Below are 24,197 nucleotides of genomic sequence, written 5' to 3'. Positions count from 1 at the left end.
CAACAAGTTCATAAAGAAGACAGACTTCAAAATGGACACTGCGAAGTCAGTCCTACTGTCCTTGAGGGAGAAAGATTACATGATGACCATAGACCTCAAATTCCGGTCCACCCCTCGAGTCGAAAGTTTCTCCGGGTGAAATGGGGTTCCCAGATCCTGCAATTCAAGACCCTTTGCTTCGGATTGTCAACAGCGCCCCAGGTATTCACGAGAGTCTTCACGACTGTCTCAGTGTGGGCTCACGAACGAGGCATTCGCCTCATCCGATACCTGGACGACTGGTTGCTTCTTTCCTCCTTGAAGGACCTTTTGAAGGAGCAAGGGATGAAACTTCTCCAGTTTTGCAAGGATCTGGGCATCGTGATCAACCGGGAAAAAAAAAATCAAACCTATCCCCCTCCACCAGAATGACCTACTTGGGGATGACGCTAGATACCCTTCTGGGAAAAGCTTTCCCTTCAGAAGACAGAACAAACAATCTCATGGAGATCATTCGCCCGTTCCTATCGGGGCACCCCAGGAGAGCGAAGGACTGGCAAAGACTGATAGGGCATCTGGTGTCGTTGGAGAAACTGGTTCCCCAGGGGAGAATCAGACTCAGAGCCGTCCAATGGAACCTGAAGAACCTCTGGTGCCAACTGGACTCGCAACAAGTACTAATCCCAGTTCTACCAAACACGAGGCCCTCCCTGGAATGGTGGCATTGCCGGTCGAACTCACTCAAGGGGATGCCCTTTGCGAACGACCCCCCGAGTTACTGCTGTTCACAGATGCCTCCAACCAGGGATGGGGAGCCCATCTCCTCGACGAGACAGCGAGAGGAACCTGGATGGACGGGGAAAAGGAACTCCACATCAATGTCCTAGAGTTGAAGGCAGTCCAGAAGGCTTGCCTACACTTCGCAGATCTACTAAGGGGAAACACGGTGGCGTTGATGTGCGACAACGCCACAGTAGTAGCGTACATAAAAAAGCAAGGAGGTTTGAAGTCAAGGGAGTTGTGCAATCTCACCATAAAGATTCTAGATTGGGCGGAAACGAACCAGGTTGTGTTATTAGCAAGGTTCATCCCCGGGAAAAAGAACGTGCTGGCCGACGGTCTCAGCAGGGTGGCCCAAATAGTAGGGACAGAGTGGTCCCTCCTTCCAGAAGTAGCCAAGCTCATCATCCAACGTTGGGGTTCCCCGGTTATGGACCTCTTTGCAACCAAACTGAACGCTCAACTTCCCGTATATTGTTCTCCTGTACCAGATCCGAAGGCAGCCTTGGAGGATGCCTTTCAGCACAGGTGGGACAACCTAGACGTGTACGCTTTTCCCCCCTTCACGTTGATAAGGCAAGTGCTCAACAGAGTAAAGACGGCCCGAAACTTAAGGATGACTTTGGTAGCGCCCTGGTGGCCGGAGAGAGAGTGGTTCGCAGACCTAAAAGACCTGGCGAATCAACCTCTGTGGCCACTCCCCGACAGGTCAGACCTTCTACACCAACCACATTTTCTCAGATTTCACGACAACCCACAGTCTCTGCGTCTTCACGCCTGGAGACTATCGAGCGACTCCTGAAGAAGGAAGGGTATTCATCAGCTACTGCTAAGAGAATGTCGCTATACTTGAGAAGGTCTTCAGCTGCGGTCTACCAAGCTAAGTGGGCCTCCTTCACGAAGTGGTGCGCTTCGAGGCACATTAAACCCCTCAAAGCCTCAGTCCCAGACATAGCGGATTTTCTGGTATATCTCAGAGACAAAATGGGAATGTCAATCCCAGCCATAAAAGGGGTATGGGCTGCCTTGGGCCAAGTCTTCCTCCTGAAGGGCATCGACCTAGGTTCCTCTAGGCACATCTTGATGCTTGTCAAGAGCTTCGAGCAGTCCTGCCCCCCACAAGCAGCTAGGGTGCCTCAGTGGGACTTAGCTAAGGTCCTGAAGATGATGAGTGGCCCCCCCTTCGAACCTTTGAAAGATATCTTAGACAGGGATCTCACTCTCAAGACAGTCTTCTTGCTAGCCTTGGCATCCGCGAAGAGAGTAGGAGAGATCCATGGGCTGTCTTATGACGTCTCTCATTCGAGGGGGTGGAAAGAAGTTTCTTTCAAGTTCGTTCCTTCTTTTGTGGCGAAGACCCAGAACCCAGCTGTCTGGGATCCTAAATTCGAAGGTTTCTCCATACCAGCCATCCCTAAGACGGGTAATGCTGAGGATTTAAAATTGTGCCCGGTCCGTGCCATTAGAAAGTACCTTGAAAGAACGGCTCATCTCCGGCCAGGCATCAAGAGCCTTTTCGTCTCCACGGGTGAACAGCATTTCCTTCTGGTTGAGACAAGCTATTGCCAGGGCCTACAAGGAAGAAGATCTGGCCGTGCCAGGCGTCCCCAGACCTCATGACATCAGGAGTCTGAGCACGTCCTTAGCCTTTGAGAAAAACATGGCAGTGGGTCAGATCCTTCGGGCAGGTACTTGGTCTAACCAGTCGACTTTTACTGCCCATTACCTCAAGGACTACTCGAGGAAGTCCTTAGACGGGTTCTCCATTGGGACAGTCATCTCCGCCCTCCAAGTGGTTTAACGGTAAAAGCCCCAGGCTCAATCACGGATAGCAAACCGGGAGACACAGGTTCGTTTCCTTTCATCCTCCCCAGTTGTTCCCTATCCTCATCGGAGATAACCATCTTGTACCATTGGATAACACGTTCTCCGCAACTACGTTATTGGATGCAACACCAGAAGAAGTTTTTCAAAGGGTGAGTACTTAGACACTAACGTGAGCTCTTTGTGTAGTTACCCTCTCGTCCGTTTTCTAGTATGTACCGTTATGCCTAGGCCTCTTGGCCTCCGCTTACTGGGTCTGTAGGTCAGAATAGCACTCCCGCCTCCTAAAGTGTAAGTCTCCTAAGAAAGTAGTTCGAGGTAAGTATTCGTGTTGGAACAAATAAAAAATTTTAAGTAATTTTTATTTTTCCTAACATACTTACCGAGAACTACTTTCGGGTAATGGCCCTCCCTTCCTTCCCCGAGTGCCTCTCTGCCCTTGCAAGTATTGTGCTACATCAATAGAACTTACTGGCGTTATTGACCCAAGCGGACCTCGACCTAGCGCAAAGCCTACCCTCGGGGCACATTCTCTAATGCCGAGGTAGGCCTTCATAGAAAACGGGATTTAGGGTATCCGACACAAAACTCTGGTCGGTAGAGAGGAGATTACAGGTAACTCCTAAGAGAGTAGTTCTCGGTAAGTACAGTATGTTAGGAAAAATAGAAATTACTTAAAATTTTTGATATTTCTTAAATGATAACCAGCAGTTTTTATTACATTATTTATTTGGGCATTTACAGACAGGTTCTGATAACTTGGTGGGTTATTGTACATATTTTAAATTCAATTCTCGCTTTAATCGGCAGCCAGTGTAAATTGATTAGTATAGGGGTGATCCTTTTTCTAGGTGGGACACCTTTTATCAGTCTTGCTCCTCTGTTTATTATGTTTTGTAATTTCTTGAGTTGCACTTTTGGTAATTTGTAATAGAGTTGCAGTAGTCAATCCCGGTAATAACACAGTTTATCACAAGTTTCTTTACAGAATTTTCGTCCAGGTACTTTTTTATAAATGCAATATTTCTTAGATGATAACCAGCAGTTTTTATTACATTATTTATTTGGGCATTTAGAGACAGGTTACAGTCAGGAAATACACCTAGATCTCAAACTTTATTTATGTTCATTTGAATATCACCCAAGTTTCTCATGCTGTTTCTCTTACCCACCACCATGAATTCAGTTTTGTTCTCATTTAATTTTAATTGTTCAAATGTCATCCATTCTCTAACACTATCAAGGATTCGGTTTAAAGTTTCAGTAGTGTCATGTCTATCATGGAGAAGTAAAATTGTGTGTCATCTGCAAATAGTTTGAACTTCACGCCATGCCTTTGTAGCATTTTCAATAGACCAATAGTATAAATGCAGAATAAGATTGGACCATGTAGACTCCCCTGGAGTACCCCTCTGTTTAAGGGTTCATATGATGAATAAGAGTTTCCAATTTGTACACTGTAATTTCTCTCAACTAAGTAGTCTTTTAGGTATTCGTAGGCTTGATCTTCAACGCCGATGGACCGTAGATCATTTAGTAGCAGTTCATGCACAACTGTATCAAAAGCAGCACTGAGATCGAGCAGTATTAAGATACCACATGTATTTTCATCCATCATTTCCAGTATATCATTTACAACAGAGCAGATGGCTGTCTCCGTAGAGTATAGTTTGCTGTAAGCAGATTGGTTGTGAGGCAAAGCTTCTATTACTTCTAAGTGACTGACTAGTTGTTCAAGAATTACATATTCAAGCACTTTTGAAACTAAGGATAGATTCGAAATAGGTCTATATGAGCTTACTTCCTGTTAGTCCTGTGCATTTTTCAGATCTGGTGTGACTATAGCCGTTTTCTCAGATTTAGGAAACTTACATTCATCAATGCTTGCATCTGCTTTTCTCATTATTATTTCGGCTAGACTAGAAAAGTTTCTCTCTCCAATTACATATATATACCAAAGCACTTCCCTCAATTTTTGGAGGTTAGCTGACATCAAACAAATGAAACAAAAAAGGGGACCTCTCCTCTCTACGTTCCTCCCAGCCTGACAAGGGACTCAACCGAGTTCGGCTGGTACTGCTAGGGTGCCACAGCCCACCCTCTCCCCGTTATCCACCACAGATGAAGCTTCATAATGCTGAATACCCTACTGCTGCTACCTCCGCGATCAACTAAGACACCGGAGGAAGCAGCAGGGCCTGTCGGAAGTGCATCACAATCGCTTGCCATTCATTCCTATTTCTAGCACGCTCTCTTGCCTCTTTCACATCTATCCTCCTATCACCCAGAGCTTTCTTCACTCCATCCATCCACCTAAACCCTGGCCTTCCTCTTGTACTTCTCCCATCATCTCTTGCATTCATCACCTTCTTTAGCAGACAGCCATTTTCCATTCTCTCAAAATGGACAAACCACCTCAACACATTCATATCCACTCTAGCTGCAAACTCATTTCTTACACCCGTTCTCACCCTCACTACTTCATTCCTAACCCTATTTACTCGAGATACACCAGCCATACTCCTTAGACACTTCATCTCAAACACATTCAATTTCTGTCTCTCCGTCACTTTCATTCCCCACAACTCCGATCCATACATCACAGCTGGTATAATCACTTTCTCATACAGAACTCTCTTTACATTCATGCCCAACCCTCTATTTTTTACTACTCCCTTAACTGCCCCTAACACTTTGCATCCTCCATTCAATCGCTGACGTACATCTGCTTCCACTCCATCATTTGCTGCAACAACAGGCTCCAAGTACAGTACTTAAACTGATCCACCTCCTCAAGTAACTCTCCATTCAACATGACATTCAACTTCGCACCACCTTCCCTTCTCGTACATTTCATAACCTTACTCTTACCCACATTAACTCTCAACTTCCTTCTCTCACACACTTCCAAATTCTGTCACTAATCGGCCAAGCTGCTCTTCCGCGTCTGCAACCAGTACAGTATCATCCGCAAACAGCAACTGATTTACCTTCCATTCATGGTTTTCTTGTCTACCAGTTTCAATCCTTGTCCAAGCACTTGAGCATTCACCTCTCTTACTACTCTATTAACATACAAGTTAAACAACCACGGCGACATCACACATCCCTGTCTCAGCCCCACTCTCACCGGAAACCAATCGCTCACTTCATTTCCTATCCTAACACATGCACAACTGTATCAAAAGCAGCACTGAGATCGAGCAGTATTAAGATACCACATGTATTTTCATCCATCATTTCCAGTATATCATTTACAACAGAGCAGATGGCTGTCTCCGTAGAGTATAGTTTGCTGTAAGCAGATTGGTTGTGAGGCAAAGCTTCTATTACTTCTAAGTGACTGACTAGTTGTTCAAGAATTACATATTCAAGCACTTTTGAAACTAAGGATAGATTCGAAATAGGTCTATATGAGCTTACTTCCTGTTAGTCCTGTGCATTTTTCAGATCTGGTGTGACTATAGCCGTTTTCTCAGATTTAGGAAACTTACATTCATCAATGCTTGCATCTGCTTTTCTCATTATTATTTCGGCTAGACTAGAAAAGTTTCTCTCTCCAATTACATATATATACCAAAGCACTTCCCTCAATTTTTGGAGGTTAGCTGACATCAAACAAATGAAACAAAAAAGGGGACCTCTCCTCTCTACGTTCCTCCCAGCCTGACAAGGGACTCAACCGAGTTCGGCTGGTACTGCTAGGGTGCCACAGCCCACCCTCTCCCCGTTATCCACCACAGATGAAGCTTCATAATGCTGAATACCCTACTGCTGCTACCTCCGCGATCAACTAAGACACCGGAGGAAGCAGCAGGGCCTGTCGGAAGTGCATCACAATCGCTTGCCATTCATTCCTATTTCTAGCACGCTCTCTTGCCTCTTTCACATCTATCCTCCTATCACCCAGAGCTTTCTTCACTCCAACCATCCACCTAAACCCTGGCCTTCCTCTTGTACTTCTCCCATCATCTCTTGCATTCATCACCTTCTTTAGCAGACAGCCATTTTCCATTCTCTCAAAATGGACAAACCACCTCAACACATTCATATCCACTCTAGCTGCAAACTCATTTCTTACACCCGTTCTCACCCTCACTACTTCATTCCTAACCCTATTTACTCGAGATACACCAGCCATACTCCTTAGACACTTCATCTCAAACACATTCAATTTCTGTCTCTCCGTCACTTTCATTCCCCACAACTCCGATCCATACATCACAGCTGGTATAATCACTTTCTCATACAGAACTCTCTTTACATTCATGCCCAACCCTCTATTTTTTACTACTCCCTTAACTGCCCCTAACACTTTGCATCCTCCATTCAATCGCTGACGTACATCTGCTTCCACTCCATCATTTGCTGCAACAACAGGCTCCAAGTACAGTACTTAAACTGATCCACCTCCTCAAGTAACTCTCCATTCAACATGACATTCAACTTCGCACCACCTTCCCTTCTCGTACATTTCATAACCTTACTCTTACCCACATTAACTCTCAACTTCCTTCTCTCACACACTTCCAAATTCTGTCACTAATCGGCCAAGCTGCTCTTCCGCGTCTGCAACCAGTACAGTATCATCCGCAAACAGCAACTGATTTACCTTCCATTCATGGTTTTCTTGTCTACCAGTTTCAATCCTTGTCCAAGCACTTGAGCATTCACCTCTCTTACTACTCTATTAACATACAAGTTAAACAACCACGGCGACATCACACATCCCTGTCTCAGCCCCACTCTCACCGGAAACCAATCGCTCACTTCATTTCCTATCCTAACACATGCACAACTGTATCAAAAGCAGCACTGAGATCGAGCAGTATTAAGATACCACATGTATTTTCATCCATCATTTCCAGTATATCATTTACAACAGAGCAGATGGCTGTCTCCGTAGAGTATAGTTTGCTGTAAGCAGATTGGTTGTGAGGCAAAGCTTCTATTACTTCTAAGTGACTGACTAGTTGTTCAAGAATTACATATTCAAGCACTTTTGAAACTAAGGATAGATTCGAAATAGGTCTATATGAGCTTACTTCCTGTTAGTCCTGTGCATTTTTCAGATCTGGTGTGACTATAGCCGTTTTCTCAGATTTAGGAAACTTACATTCATCAATGCTTGCATCTGCTTTTCTCATTATTATTTCGGCTAGACTAGAAAAGTTTCTCTCTCCAATTACATATATATACCAAAGCACTTCCCTCAATTTTTGGAGGTTAGCTGACATCAAACAAATGAAACAAAAAAGGGGACCTCTCCTCTCTACGTTCCTCCCAGCCTGACAAGGGACTCAACCGAGTTCGGCTGGTACTGCTAGGGTGCCACAGCCCACCCTCTCCCCGTTATCCACCACAGATGAAGCTTCATAATGCTGAATACCCTACTGCTGCTACCTCCGCGATCAACTAAGACACCGGAGGAAGCAGCAGGGCCTGTCGGAAGTGCATCACAATCGCTTGCCATTCATTCCTATTTCTAGCACGCTCTCTTGCCTCTTTCACATCTATCCTCCTATCACCCAGAGCTTTCTTCACTCCAACCATCCACCTAAACCCTGGCCTTCCTCTTGTACTTCTCCCATCATCTCTTGCATTCATCACCTTCTTTAGCAGACAGCCATTTTCCATTCTCTCAAAATGGACAAACCACCTCAACACATTCATATCCACTCTAGCTGCAAACTCATTTCTTACACCCGTTCTCACCCTCACTACTTCATTCCTAACCCTATTTACTCGAGATACACCAGCCATACTCCTTAGACACTTCATCTCAAACACATTCAATTTCTGTCTCTCCGTCACTTTCATTCCCCACAACTCCGATCCATACATCACAGCTGGTATAATCACTTTCTCATACAGAACTCTCTTTACATTCATGCCCAACCCTCTATTTTTTACTACTCCCTTAACTGCCCCTAACACTTTGCATCCTCCATTCAATCGCTGACGTACATCTGCTTCCACTCCATCATTTGCTGCAACAACAGGCTCCAAGTACAGTACTTAAACTGATCCACCTCCTCAAGTAACTCTCCATTCAACATGACATTCAACTTCGCACCACCTTCCCTTCTCGTACATTTCATAACCTTACTCTTACCCACATTAACTCTCAACTTCCTTCTCTCACACACTTCCAAATTCTGTCACTAATCGGCCAAGCTGCTCTTCCGCGTCTGCAACCAGTACAGTATCATCCGCAAACAGCAACTGATTTACCTTCCATTCATGGTTTTCTTGTCTACCAGTTTCAATCCTTGTCCAAGCACTTGAGCATTCACCTCTCTTACTACTCTATTAACATACAAGTTAAACAACCACGGCGACATCACACATCCCTGTCTCAGCCCCACTCTCACCGGAAACCAATCGCTCACTTCATTTCCTATCCTAACACATGCACAACTGTATCAAAAGCAGCACTGAGATCGAGCAGTATTAAGATACCACATGTATTTTCATCCATCATTTCCAGTATATCATTTACAACAGAGCAGATGGCTGTCTCCGTAGAGTATAGTTTGCTGTAAGCAGATTGGTTGTGAGGCAAAGCTTCTATTACTTCTAAGTGACTGACTAGTTGTTCAAGAATTACATATTCAAGCACTTTTGAAACTAAGGATAGATTCGAAATAGGTCTATATGAGCTTACTTCCTGTTAGTCCTGTGCATTTTTCAGATCTGGTGTGACTATAGCCGTTTTCTCAGATTTAGGAAACTTACATTCATCAATGCTTGCATCTGCTTTTCTCATTATTATTTCGGCTAGACTAGAAAAGTTTCTCTCTCCAATTACATATATATACCAAAGCACTTCCCTCAATTTTTGGAGGTTAGCTGACATCAAACAAATGAAACAAAAAAGGGGACCTCTCCTCTCTACGTTCCTCCCAGCCTGACAAGGGACTCAACCGAGTTCGGCTGGTACTGCTAGGGTGCCACAGCCCACCCTCTCCCCGTTATCCACCACAGATGAAGCTTCATAATGCTGAATACCCTACTGCTGCTACCTCCGCGATCAACTAAGACACCGGAGGAAGCAGCAGGGCCTGTCGGAAGTGCATCACAATCGCTTGCCATTCATTCCTATTTCTAGCACGCTCTCTTGCCTCTTTCACATCTATCCTCCTATCACCCAGAGCTTTCTTCACTCCAACCATCCACCTAAACCCTGGCCTTCCTCTTGTACTTCTCCCATCATCTCTTGCATTCATCACCTTCTTTAGCAGACAGCCATTTTCCATTCTCTCAAAATGGACAAACCACCTCAACACATTCATATCCACTCTAGCTGCAAACTCATTTCTTACACCCGTTCTCACCCTCACTACTTCATTCCTAACCCTATTTACTCGAGATACACCAGCCATACTCCTTAGACACTTCATCTCAAACACATTCAATTTCTGTCTCTCCGTCACTTTCATTCCCCACAACTCCGATCCATACATCACAGCTGGTATAATCACTTTCTCATACAGAACTCTCTTTACATTCATGCCCAACCCTCTATTTTTTACTACTCCCTTAACTGCCCCTAACACTTTGCATCCTCCATTCAATCGCTGACGTACATCTGCTTCCACTCCATCATTTGCTGCAACAACAGGCTCCAAGTACAGTACTTAAACTGATCCACCTCCTCAAGTAACTCTCCATTCAACATGACATTCAACTTCGCACCACCTTCCCTTCTCGTACATTTCATAACCTTACTCTTACCCACATTAACTCTCAACTTCCTTCTCTCACACACTTCCAAATTCTGTCACTAATCGGCCAAGCTGCTCTTCCGCGTCTGCAACCAGTACAGTATCATCCGCAAACAGCAACTGATTTACCTTCCATTCATGGTTTTCTTGTCTACCAGTTTCAATCCTTGTCCAAGCACTTGAGCATTCACCTCTCTTACTACTCTATTAACATACAAGTTAAACAACCACGGCGACATCACACATCCCTGTCTCAGCCCCACTCTCACCGGAAACCAATCGCTCACTTCATTTCCTATCCTAACACATGCACAACTGTATCAAAAGCAGCACTGAGATCGAGCAGTATTAAGATACCACATGTATTTTCATCCATCATTTCCAGTATATCATTTACAACAGAGCAGATGGCTGTCTCCGTAGAGTATAGTTTGCTGTAAGCAGATTGGTTGTGAGGCAAAGCTTCTATTACTTCTAAGTGACTGACTAGTTGTTCAAGAATTACATATTCAAGCACTTTTGAAACTAAGGATAGATTCGAAATAGGTCTATATGAGCTTACTTCCTGTTAGTCCTGTGCATTTTTCAGATCTGGTGTGACTATAGCCGTTTTCTCAGATTTAGGAAACTTACATTCATCAATGCTTGCATCTGCTTTTCTCATTATTATTTCGGCTAGACTAGAAAAGTTTCTCTCTCCAATTACATATATATACCAAAGCACTTCCCTCAATTTTTGGAGGTTAGCTGACATCAAACAAATGAAACAAAAAAGGGGACCTCTCCTCTCTACGTTCCTCCCAGCCTGACAAGGGACTCAACCGAGTTCGGCTGGTACTGCTAGGGTGCCACAGCCCACCCTCTCCCCGTTATCCACCACAGATGAAGCTTCATAATGCTGAATACCCTACTGCTGCTACCTCCGCGATCAACTAAGACACCGGAGGAAGCAGCAGGGCCTGTCGGAAGTGCATCACAATCGCTTGCCATTCATTCCTATTTCTAGCACGCTCTCTTGCCTCTTTCACATCTATCCTCCTATCACCCAGAGCTTTCTTCACTCCATCCATCCACCTAAACCCTGGCCTTCCTCTTGTACTTCTCCCATCATCTCTTGCATTCATCACCTTCTTTAGCAGACAGCCATTTTCCATTCTCTCAAAATGGACAAACCACCTCAACACATTCATATCCACTCTAGCTGCAAACTCATTTCTTACACCCGTTCTCACCCTCACTACTTCATTCCTAACCCTATTTACTCGAGATACACCAGCCATACTCCTTAGACACTTCATCTCAAACACATTCAATTTCTGTCTCTCCGTCACTTTCATTCCCCACAACTCCGATCCATACATCACAGCTGGTATAATCACTTTCTCATACAGAACTCTCTTTACATTCATGCCCAACCCTCTATTTTTTACTACTCCCTTAACTGCCCCTAACACTTTGCATCTTCCATTCAATCGCTGACGTACATCTGCTTCCACTCCATCATTTGCTGCAACAACAGGCTCCAAGTACAGTACTTAAACTGATCCACCTCCTCAAGTAACTCTCCATTCAACATGACATTCAACTTCGCACCACCTTCCCTTCTCGTACATTTCATAACCTTACTCTTACCCACATTAACTCTCAACTTCCTTCTCTCACACACTTCCAAATTCTGTCACTAATCGGCCAAGCTGCTCTTCCGCGTCTGCAACCAGTACAGTATCATCCGCAAACAGCAACTGATTTACCTTCCATTCATGGTTTTCTTGTCTACCAGTTTCAATCCTTGTCCAAGCACTTGAGCATTCACCTCTCTTACTACTCTATTAACATACAAGTTAAACAACCACGGCGACATCACACATCCCTGTCTCAGCCCCACTCTCACCGGAAACCAATCGCTCACTTCATTTCCTATCCTAACACATGCTTTACTACCTTTGTAGAAACTTTTCACTGCTTGCAACAACCTTCCACCAACTCCATATAACCTCATCACATTTCACATTGCTTCCCTATCAACTTTATCATACACTTTCTCCAGATCCATAAACTTCTTTCCAATTACTTTAGATATTGGCTTGGGATCGATCGCGCAGTTTTCGTAGTTCTCTTGATAATTCTGATGTCATCTTGGGTTATGTTGTTAAATCATATTAATTTTGTCTGTGTGCCTGGCGTATCATTAATCTGATGTTGAGTATTTACAAATGACCTGGTTATATTTTCAGTTTTTTTTTTAAAGAATACTAGAAAAGGGATTTTGACGAAGGAAAAATCTATTTCTGGGGAGAGACCTGTGGCGCCCGGTGAAAAGAGTCCTTCTTATATACCTTTTCTGATAAAACCTTCCAATTATACCAGAGAAAGATAAAAGCATGGAATGCTGAGGTTACAACCCTCGCGCGAGCGACTTTTGGGTGTCGTGTATAAAGCAAAGGCGCGTGAAATCCACTATTCACAGGTTGTCTTCCATTTAGTTAATTCCTTCATCAAAGGGATGTGCCGATACAAAGGCCCTAGCCAACCCACCAGCGCCACACCACCCACGCCCCGACGCGAGCGCCATCTGAACAACATCCTTCTTTTTGGACTTCGTCAGTGTGAAATTTTTTGTGGTGCTCTCGGCCTTTTTTAACATTCGTGGATTTATTTCATCATGTCCGAAGCTTCCAATTATACCATTCAGGAGACGGAATAACTTATTTATGTCTGTTGCTGCTTCGAGGATCTTTCTCTTATAATATTCACTTTTTTTCCTTCTTAGTAGGTAGTTTTATTGACACGCAGCAGTTATGTATTCTACCCAAGTAGTGTATTTATTGGATATTTGATATGGCAGCTAGTTTATCACCTATCAACCATTTACTGTATTACCTTATCCAGTTTCCTCCATGTGTGTCTTGTTTACACTCTGAAACATTCTTTATGTCATATTTACTAGGGTTTTTCCGAGTGGTTTGTTGAATATAAAACTTTTGTTTGCTATAATGTTCTTTTTATGATTTTCAGGGTCATGTGACGTCCTATTACAGCGCAGAACTAATGAAATATACTTCATTCCAAGTACACGATACAGAGGAAATAAGAGACGTTTTGTCTATAGAGCCAGGTATTCTTGCCCTAACTCCAACATCACTTCATCTACGAACACGACAAGGAATTCACTCGGCTATCCATACGTAAGTAATAAAGCTTCTGAGTCCTAGTCTTTGTGGAGACAGTAATAGGATGTTCTTTGATTGCTTTGTTATTTTTATGTAATTTGTAACAGCCTAAGATAAGGGTAATTGTCCTTAATGCTGTTGTAAGGAATTGGATAATAACTTATAATTGTCATGATGGGTAAATAATTGGCAATATTCAGCTTAAAAATCATTAACTAGTCAGCTCTCAAAAGTAAGATTCCTTCATGCTTACTTTTTTATTCTTAAATTTTGTTTGGGAAAGACAATTTTCATTAAAATTTTTGATAGCTTTTCTTCTTGCTTATTTATTGTGCTCCAGCAATTGTATTTATGTATACTGTACTTCAGATTATACATTATAGAGTATGATGTTAAAGCATATTCTAGTTGATGCTCTAATGACAACTTTTGTGGTTCTTTTTAGATAGATAGCTTGTTAGTCTTGAAATTCTTAGATTCTTGCCTCTCCTAATCTCTTCAGATGACACTTTTTTATTGGTTTATAGGTCATTGCAATATTCTCCAGTTTGTAGCTCTCTTCTTTTTTCCTTGTTATAAAATTTCAATGCTCTGTATATCTCCTATGCAATTGTCTAGTTTCTTTTCACTTTATTTTATCTCTTATGGCCTCAATATTCAATTTTACCTTATTTTTTTTCTTTTATTTTGTGCATATTATATTCATGGCTTCTCTAGAAATTTGCCTCTGGTGGCATAAGATCTCTTAACCTTCTTCCATAGCTTTCTATTTGCCTTTCTTGTTTGTCTGTAGGCTGTTCTGTATAGCTAATATATTTCATTTTAAGATTTTGTCTGTTCATGTGGAAGTTAGCAAAAGAAAATTTTGTTGGGATTGCAAGTGATGTATGTGGCAAGAAGGTTGTTGGAGGCAGCATGAGGAAGGGCAGTGAATGGTGGAATGAAGGAGTGAAGGTAAAAGTGGAAGAGAAAAAGAGGGCTTTTGAAGAATGGCTGCAGAGTAATAGTATAGAGAAGTATGAAAAATATAGAGAGCAAAAGGTGGAAGTAAAGCGCAAGGTACGTGAGGCAAAGAGGGCAGCTGACCTGAGGTGGGATCAGGGACTGGGTCAGTCATATGAAGAGAATAAGAAGAAGTTTTGGAAAGAAGTGAAGAGAGTAAGAAAGGCTGGTTCAAGAATTGAAGAGACAGTGAAAGATGGAAATGGAAGGTTGTTAAAAGGAGAGGAGGCAAGGAAAAGGTGGGCAGAATATTTTGAAAGTTTGCTGAATGTTGAGGATGATAGGGAGGCAGATATAATTGCTGTTCCAGGTGTTGAGGTGCCAGTGATGAGAATGAGAGAGAGATTACAATAGAGGAAGTGAGGAGAGCACTAGATGAAACGAGAGTAGGAAAAGCATCTGGTATGGATGGTGTGAAAGCTGAGATGTTGAAGGAAGGGGTTGTGACTGTACTTGAATGGTTGGTGAGATTGTTTAATGTGTGTTTTGTGTTGTCAATGGTACCAGTAGATTGGGTCTGTGCATGTATTGTACCACTATTTAAGGGTAAGGGAGATGTGCATGAGTGTTGTAATTCAAGAGGTATTAGTTTGTTGAGTGTAGTTGGAAAAGTGTATGGTAGAGTACTGATTAATAGGATTAAGGATAAAACAGAGAATGAAATCTTGGAAGTACAGGGTGGTTTTAGAAGAGGTAGGGGTTGTATGAATCAGATTTTTACAGTTAGGCAGATATGCGAGAAATATTTAGCAAAAGGTAAGGAGGTGTATGTTGCGTTTATGGATCTGGAGAAAGCATATAATAGAGTTGATAGGGAAGCAATGTGGAATGTGATGAGGTTATATGGAGTTGGTGGAAGGTTGTTGCAAGCAGTGAAAAGTTTCTACAAAGGTAGTAAAGCATGTGTTAGAATAGGAAATGAAGTGAGCGATTGGTTTCCGGTGAGAGTGGGGCTGAGACAGGGATGTGTGATGTCGCCGTGGTTGTTTAACTTGTATGTTGATGGAGTGGTGAGAGAGGTGAATGCTCGAGTGCTTGGACGAGGATTAAAACTGGTAGGCGAGAATGATCATGAATGGGAGGTAAATCAGTTGTTGTTTGCGGATGATACTGTACTGGTAGCAGACACAGAAGAGAAGCTTGACCGACTAGTGACAGAATTTGGAAGGGTGTGTGAGAGAAGGAAGTTGAGAGTTAATGTGGGTAAGAGTAAGGTTATGAGATGTACGAGAAGGGAAGGTGGTGCAAGGTTGAATGTCATGTTGAATGGAGAGTTACTTGAGGAGGTGGATCAGTTTAAGTACTTAGGGTCTGTTGTTGCAGCAAATGGTGGAGTGGAAGCAGATGTACGTCAGAGAGTGAATGAAGGTTGCAAAGTGTTGGGGGCAGTTAAGGGAGTAGTAAAAAAATAGAGGGTTGGGCATGAATGTAAAGAGAGTTCTATATGAGAAAGTGATTGTACCAACTGTGATGTATGGATCGGAGTTGTGGGGAATGAAAGTGATGGAGAGACAGAAATTGAATGTGTTTGAGATGAAGTGTCTGAGGAGTATGGCTGGTGTATCTCGAGTAGATAGGGTTAGGAACGAAGTGGTGAGGGTGAGAACGGGTGTAAGAAATGAGTTAGCGGCTAGAGTGGATATGAATGTGTTGAGGTGGTTTGGCCATGTTGAGAGAATGGAAAATGGCTGTCTGCTAAAGAAGGTGATGAATGCAAGAGTTGATGGGAGAAGTACAAGAGGAAGGCCAAGGTTTAGGTGGATGGATGGTGTGAAGAAAGCTCTGGGTGATAGGAGGATAGATGTGAGAGAGGCAAGAGAGCATGCTAGAAATAGGAATGAATGGCGAGTGATTGTGATGCAGTTCCGGTAGGCCCTGCTGCTTCCTCCGGTGCCTTAAATGACCGCGGAGGTAACAGCAGTAGGGGACTCAGCAGTATGAAGCTTCATCTGTGGTGGAAATGTGGGAGGTTGGGCTGTGGCACCCTAGCAGTACCAGCTGAACTCGGCTGAGTCCCTGGTTAGGCTGGAGGAACGTAGAGAGTAGAGGTCCCCTTTTTTGTTTTGTTTCTTGTTGTTGTTGGCTACCCCCCAAAATTGGGGGAAGTGCCTTTGGTATATGTATGTATGTATGTATGTTCTTTTTGTAGAAATTTTCTCTAATACCTCAAACAGTTTTATTGATAATAGTTTATTGAATTAGTTGTATATTGTTTGTCATTTCAGATCTCCTCAGTTAGTGAACATGCAGTGCATGCTGCAGCTGGCGAACAATTTTAACCACAGGTTGTTAATTGGAGGTCACCAGAATACGCTGATCGAATACGACTTGATGCGGTTAGAAGAAACTGGTTTGGTAAGTATTAACTGATTTTACATTACAATATATCATAGCTTCACATTGAAAGTTAGCTCATGGTCATCTACATATGCAAAAAAACATATAAATTTGATTAAGTATGCCTTTCATTTACTCATATTTAATGGTGGTGATTAATATGTCTCTTTCTCTCTCTCTCATTTTTGGTTGTAAATTGTGGTAATTTAACTTGTGTTGATTTTAACATGATATTAGTAACAATCCTGATGTCTTCATGTATGAAGCTGTAGTGTTTTATATTTTTATTTACATTCTTTGTGTGCTCAATTTGCACATTAATTTTACATTTTGGGTTTTGTAACTACCCAAGATTTTTTTTTTTGCTAATGCGGTAGTTCTTTTAAAATTCAGTTTGGTTATTTTTCCATAAGTTCAGGGATGACATTTATTGATTTTTGTCAGCTTTGCTTTAGATTCTTTGCTTTCATATTACAGGTAAATTATTTTTAAAATGTGTCTTATCCTAGTTTTCTTATATTGAATTTCTAAACTGTATTTGTAGAAATGTATGTACTTTAATATATTGTTGTAGATTTGTTAATATTAAAATTTATACATTATCTTTAAACAACATCCTTGGCCTCCTTTTCACTTTCGAAGTAGTAAAGTTTTATGAATCCAAGTATACTATTTGTAATATGCTATGAAGTAATTTCTCCTTGGATTTCAGCACGATGTAGGTGAAAATGGATGTGCAATTCTCCGTGACCATCCGAGGTTTGTGTGTTGTGGTGATGTTTCTGGAAGAATCAGTTTGAAAGATCCGAGAACCATGAGACAGGAACACTCCTTTCAGGCTCACAGCGGAATTCTTTCGGATTTTGATGTGTTAGGAAATTATATAGCAACCTGTGGGTTTTCAAACAGGTATGTAGAGTGAAAACAGGAAAGTTATGCATGCAAACTATGTTTAATGACAGAATTTGTTTTACTGGAATAATTTGGAATGCTGATGTTGAACATCTAGGATTCTGATTGTGCATCTTTCTCTTAAAGTTCTCGTGCTAATATTTGTTGTTCTCTATTTTAAGTAAATTTTCAGTAATAAAGTAAAAACATTGCTATGTCTGTGAACAGAGTTAGACTTGGCACGGAAGAGTCGTAGGGTTCCCGGCAATCTGTGTTGAGAAACCTGAATTGAAAACCAAAATTCTAAAGTGAAACTTATGTGTACAGTATACCTCAATTTATTTTCATAAAAATCTTTGGTGAAGAAATTTAGTTTTTTCTAGACCTTTTAAAAATGTATTTTAGTGACTTATGCAATAATCACTTTTTGTTAATTTACCTTGATCTTGGTACTGTAACTTCATATTTCTATATTTCTTTAAAAAAAATTAAACTGCCTAAGGTAGCCAAAATGTTTGGCTGGAGTTTTGCTCTTCAGAGTATTCACAATGACTTTTTTAAAGTTGAACCTAGAGGTGTATTTACTCAAAAGATAAAGGAATTCAGAAGAAATACCAGTAGATACTGTACAGTATGTGTGTACTGTATTTCTATTGTATTTGGATCACTTAGTATACTTAATCTTTAGCGCCAGTTTACATTTTAAAAATTATTAAGGATTTCAATTACTTGTGTATGTTTTTAAGTTTTTTCTTTTTCTTGTTTGAAACACACTTGTCATTTAAGGTGGAATCAGGTTAAATACGTATTTTATTTGGTGTAGAAAGGATGCTAATTTTTGTAATTTGTCTTTGTTTCCAGTGTCCAAAATATGAGTTATTTCATGATCATTGAAGAGAGTTTTTATTTTTTTGTAGTTTGAGAAACTTTATATATTCCACAGAATGTGTCAGGTGGTGCCGGATCAATTTGTTATGGTGTTTGATTTGAGAATGATGAAGTTTTCTCTTCCTCTGAGAGCTGTTGCTCCACCAACATTTTTACGATTCATGCCTGGGCTCTCTTCGTGTCTTGCTGTTATTGGACCACAGGGTCAGTGGCAACTAATGGATGCTGGAAGACCAGACAGCGCTATAATTGGTCACTATCATGTAAGTATATGGTGCTGTTGGGATCATCATCATTACTTCTAAAAATTAAAATGGTTTTAAGAGATTAAAAGCTTCATCGTTAAAATGTTAATCATGATGTGATGTGTAAACCAAATGAATGATTATTTAATAAGTTTCTGTGTTCTTACCTTATATGGAGTAATACATTATCTTGGTAAAGATAGATGTGACTATATTGTGGCAACCAAAAAGGTTCAGTTTCAGTTTCAGTTGAATAGATCAGAGCATGTTATACCTTTTGTTCACTGAAAAGTTTATCATTAATCAGTTCTCCATAGAAAGACTGATTTTAAACTTGAATGATTTACATCTTTTAATGCCAGTAATGCACCTCATGCTGTACCCAATAGGCATTACTTAGGGTCTTTGCATTGTTCCTTTGTCTCCTAGTTGCACTACTTGTTGTATGTCCTACTTTGCCACCTTTCTTCCCTCCTTTCTTCCTTTCTTCCTTTTCACTAACCAACCGCTTCTTTTACATCACAGTGGAACTAGGGTTTTACATCCTAGATGCACATTGGTGCTGAATAGCCTCACAGGCCTTAGTGCTGGGCTACATAACCCAAATCCATAAATCCAATCCAACCTTTTTACCACTTTTTCTTTCCCACATGAAACACTGCTTTCTAGTTATCTAATCACCCTGGGATATAAACTCCACTCTCCTTTTAACCAAGGATCTTTGAAATGTGTATTTATTTAGTATAGTTTTCAAAATAATAATGATTTAATTATCCAATATAGTAGTTGGGTGGTATGCTGTTGATCATCTTGAATTCTTATCCAATTTCTGCTTTTTAGAATTTGGTTTGTTCCGTAACTGAGATACAAACCACGCTATTTAATATGAGTTATTACTTTCGGTGTAGTTGAAATGACGAGCCATTAGAATTTTAACGAGGGTTTACTACCCCACCGCTAGTTAGCGGGGGGTAGGGAGGGTAGCCTGCTACCGCCTCCCCCCCCTCACACACACCTGTGCTGATATAAACATTCTTAATGTTTATGTATATATTTATGTATAGAAATGTAGTAAGTTTTCTTTTCAGTGTTTGTGCGGTGTGTGTGATGTACGACAACGTTTCTTGCGTAGTGCAAGGCCACCACAGTTCCACTTCGTTGGGAACAACCTCTCCCTCTCTGGTCCATCGGTCTTCCCTTCGGCACATATCCGTTAACTCGGCCGCCGCAGGGGAATCGTCATCGCCTGGACTCTCTTCATTCATCTACTTCTTCGCTTTTCCTCTTTTCCTACGGGAAACTTGGATTCTCAGCGAAGAGGGTGTGGCCTTTTTTTAGATTGACTACGGTCTCTCTCTACTCGAGGTCGTTCACCCTTACTATGTACTATTACAGAAGCTCCTTTCCCGTTGCGGGTTAAGTTGCTATTCCGTTTGTTTGTCTCAATTATTTTTAGTGAAATCTAATTGTATTTTAACTTTTCAGCTTTCTCCGTGGGGAACACTTCCCTTGGGGGGGTCAGTGGTTCTCACTTTTAGTGAATATTCTTAGATGATTTAGATAATTAATTCTGTTATAATTCTGTTTTTTTTTTTTATTACAGTTACTCCGGCCCCCCTTCTCCCGTGGATGTCATCTGGGGAAGGTGGGCGCATATTATATTCTTATTTTTGGTTTTTCCCTCAGGGTTCCTCTTCGGAGTTCCTCCCTAGGGAATTTCTGTTAAAATAATTATTTAATTTTATTTTCCCAGTGAACTATGCAGTTTTTCTTCGTTCGACTAAAGAGTGCCAACGAAGCAGAGCTGTCCTGTTCATGCCTGGGGAATCTGCTGTTGCTGCCGTCCCTCAGAGGACGTCGTCATGGGCGTTATCCCTTCTCTTAGAAGTACTCCCGCGACAACATGCCAGCACTTCAGATCATCTTAGATCACTAAAGGAGGTTCGCCTCCAGGGGTTGAACAACTTCCCTTCCGAGGGAGGTTTCCTCCCCAGGTGTGAGGTTTTCTCCCTTCAGAGGGAGAACTTCCCATACCTTAATAAATTCATCGCCTTCGACTACTGTTGCTGCTCTTCGGCCAGACTTTTCTCCCCCCTTGCTGAGTTTCTCTTCCTTCAGGGGTGGAGCACAGTCTTGGCAAGTCTCTCTTACGAAATGTTCACCTCTCTCGTTCGCGAGAGAGGCCACTCATAGAGACTCCTCTTCGGAGGTTCGTTCCTGATGATGTCAGCTTGCTGATCCAACGGCCCTATGGGGCGTCACCAAGAGTGTCTTCAGGTCTCTTCTACGAAGTGTCACCTCTCTCGTTCGCGAGAGAGACCACTCATAGAGACTCCTCTTCGGAGGATCGCTACTGATAAGGTCAGCTTGCTGATCCAACGGCCCTAAGGGACTTCACCACGAGTGTCTTCAAGTCTCTTCTACAAAGGGTACCTCTCTCGTTCGCGGGAGAGGTCTCTCATAGAGACTCCGCCTCGGAGGATCAAGCAGAACTTCCAGTGACCTCTACCTTGTGCTGCAACGTGGTCCTTTGGACTTTGGTCCTGGACTTTAACACGGACCTTTTACGGTCCCATCGGTGGATGCTGGCCCTTCCAAAGGGCACATCCCAGTTCCTGATCGTCCTGCCAGCTGACCTACCGATCTACCAGCGCAACCTTGCGCTGCAACAAAGGACTTCGGCCCTGGACTCTAAAGCAGACCTGCTTACGGTCCTCATCGGGGGATGCCCGCCCTTTTTTTAAGGACACATCCCAGTTCCTGATCGTCCTGCCAGCTGACCCTTCAACCTACTAGCGTGTAAAGCGCGCATGCTCGCTGATCTTCTTACGCCCGCAAGCGCCGACGATTTTCTTACGCGCGCAAGCGCCGACGATCGTCCGCGCGTGCTCGCCGATCTTATTACGCACGCAAGCGCCGATGATCTTCTTATGCGCGCAATCGCTGACGATCTTCTTACGCGCGCAAGCGCCGACGATCTTCTTACGTGCGCAAGCGCCGACGATCTTCTTACGCGCGCAAGCGCCGACGATCCACACAAGCGCCGACAATCTTCTTACGCGTGCAAGCGCTGACAATCTTTTCTGCGCACGGGTACCGATGGTCTCCCGCACGCGCGCGCTCTGATAGTCTTTCGCGCTCGCGCCCGCCATCATTCTGGTCCGCACGGGCTCTTCATTCTGATCCTGCACGTCAATCTGATTCCTGCATACTCTATGAAGTCTCGCCCGTGCACCCGCGCGCGAGCGCCAGCGTACTCCCCAGCGCAATCGCCAATACCCTCCCACGCGCGAGGCTGCCGGACAACGCGCGGTAAGGGCGCCATCACCCCATTCCCCCTCCCCGCAAGCACAGAACAGCGCACTTGCCGGTAGGGGGGAAGGTTCCAGAAAGGTCCAGGGACATTTCTTCCTTATCTTCTTTCTTCTTACAGGCGACTCCTCCTCCAGAGGGAGTGTCTGACAGCACAGCCATCAGCCCTGGTTTGAGGCTCTAATCAGAGTGGTAGCACAGGCTTTCAAGCCTGTTCTCTCTGAGTTGGGCCACAAATCCTTGGCTGCATTTACTCCCCTGAAGAGGAAAAGAGGAGTTTCGGACGCGGTAACTTCTCCAAGGACGAAGCTGTCTCCTCGTAAGTCTTCGAGGCAGGCACCCTCCCCCCTTAGACTTTTCTCCCTCCCCTTCGGACGAAGATTTCCCGTCTTCAGGAGAGTCACGTGAGGTGAGACGTTCCCCCATCACACCATTGAAGGAAACCCCACCTCGCGTGGTAAAGTCTTCTCGAATAAGGGTGGAGAAGAGCCTGCCTCCGTCATTATTGGAGTCCTGCATCCCTCCCAGGAGGGAGTCAAAGGACTCCAAAACAATACCGGGAGGCCCCTAGCACCGTAATCTACAGGCTCAGATATTCTTCCGATATGGGAACGAACCGGTTTGAGCCTAAGGACGTGGAGCAGGCTGCTGAGAGGTGGAGGAAGTCACCAAGACTCCCTCCTACCTAGGGCTTTGACATTCAAGCCCTATAAACCTCCAGCACCCCAGCAGCCACGTCCCACCAAGACAACGGCAGCGAAGACAGTGGTGTCTAAGCCCTTTCCGGTCAAGGACAAGAAAGGCAAGAAGTCCTCCAGGGGAGGGAAGAATCCTAGAGGGAGCAGCCGAGGCCGCAAACGCTAGGATTGGCAGTCCCCCTGCATGTCCGCAGTGGGAGGATGCCTACAAGGTTGCGCAGACAGGTGGCAGCAACTTGGGGCCGATTCCTGGACGATTTCCGTAATCAGTCAAGGATATCGCGTCCCGTTCACAACATCTCTACCTCCCTTGAGGACGAATCCGGTGTCATTTAGCTCTCTTGCCATGGGATCAGCAAAGAGGTGGGCCTTTAGGGCAGAGGTCCAGATTAAAGCAAACTCCGTTCAGCATGGAGACCGCAAACACGGTCAGTCTTGCAGTGAAGCCGCAAGACTTCATGTGTATACTGGATCTGAAGGACAGGTACTTCCAGATCCCAGTCCATCTGTCTTCAAGGAAGTACTTAGGATTCAGCCTAGACCACAAGGGGTACCAGTTCAAGGTGCTGTGTTTCGGTCTCTCCACAGCACCACAGGGTTTCACCAGAAGTGTTCATCCTAATATCATCGTGGGCACACAGGATCGGCATCCGTCTACTCCGTTAACTGGATGACTGGCTGATCCTAGCAGACTTGGAGTCATCCCTTCTTCGACACCGAGACAAACTTCTGGGACTTTGCCAGGATCTGGGGATCATGGTAAATCTCGAGAAGTCCTCTCTGCTTCCCACTCAAAGACTGGTTTACCTAGGCATGATTATAGACACCAATTTCCACAAAGCCTTCCCATCAGACGACAGGATAGCAAGGCTGAGAAGGGTCGCAAGCCCTTTCCTCAGTCGAGAAAAGCTTCCAACCCAATCGTGGTTACGTCTCCTTGGTCACCTTTCATCCTTGGCTCGTCTAGTTCCCAACGATCGCCTCAGGATGAGATCTCTCCAGTGGCGGCTCAAGTCCCGGTGGAATCAAGGTTGCGATTCCCCGGACGTCATGATCCCTATGGGTCCTGCGGAATGGACGGACCTCCAGTGGTGGGTGACAGACGAGAACCTACGAAGAGGAGTGGATCTTCTCGTCCTTCCCCCGGATTTAATGCTGTTTTTGGAGGCCTCAAAGAAAGGGGAGGGCCCCACGTTCTGTACCACAGGACCTCAGGCCTGTGGTCAGAATCAGAAAAGTACCTCCATATAAATCGTCTAGAGATGAAGGCCGGGTTGTTGGCCCTTCAGCAGTTCCAACAATACGTGGCAGGTCACTCTGTGGTGGTAATAAGCGACAATACCA

The 24,197-nt window shown here is 43.5% G+C and overlaps 1 protein-coding gene across 1 annotated transcript in view; it reads left to right on the top strand.

Moving 5' to 3' along the window:
• Nucleotides 1-24,197, top strand: part of PAN2 (PAN2-PAN3 deadenylation complex catalytic subunit PAN2) — a 122,642-nt gene that overhangs the window by 37,468 nt on the left and 60,977 nt on the right. Inside the window, exons 4-7 of the mRNA XM_068385429.1 lie at nt 13,326-13,495; nt 16,708-16,837; nt 17,532-17,728; nt 18,654-18,861. Of these exons, the coding sequence (XP_068241530.1) occupies nt 13,326-13,495; nt 16,708-16,837; nt 17,532-17,728; nt 18,654-18,861 (705 nt within the window). The remainder of the gene's footprint in view (nt 1-13,325; nt 13,496-16,707; nt 16,838-17,531; nt 17,729-18,653; nt 18,862-24,197) is intronic.

This window comes from Palaemon carinicauda, chromosome 13, assembly GCF_036898095.1.
Source record: "Palaemon carinicauda isolate YSFRI2023 chromosome 13, ASM3689809v2, whole genome shotgun sequence".
Classification (NCBI taxonomy): Eukaryota; Metazoa; Arthropoda; class Malacostraca; order Decapoda; family Palaemonidae; genus Palaemon; species Palaemon carinicauda.
Note: the sequence above shows the minus strand (reverse complement) of the source record. Positions and strands in the feature narration are given on the sequence as shown.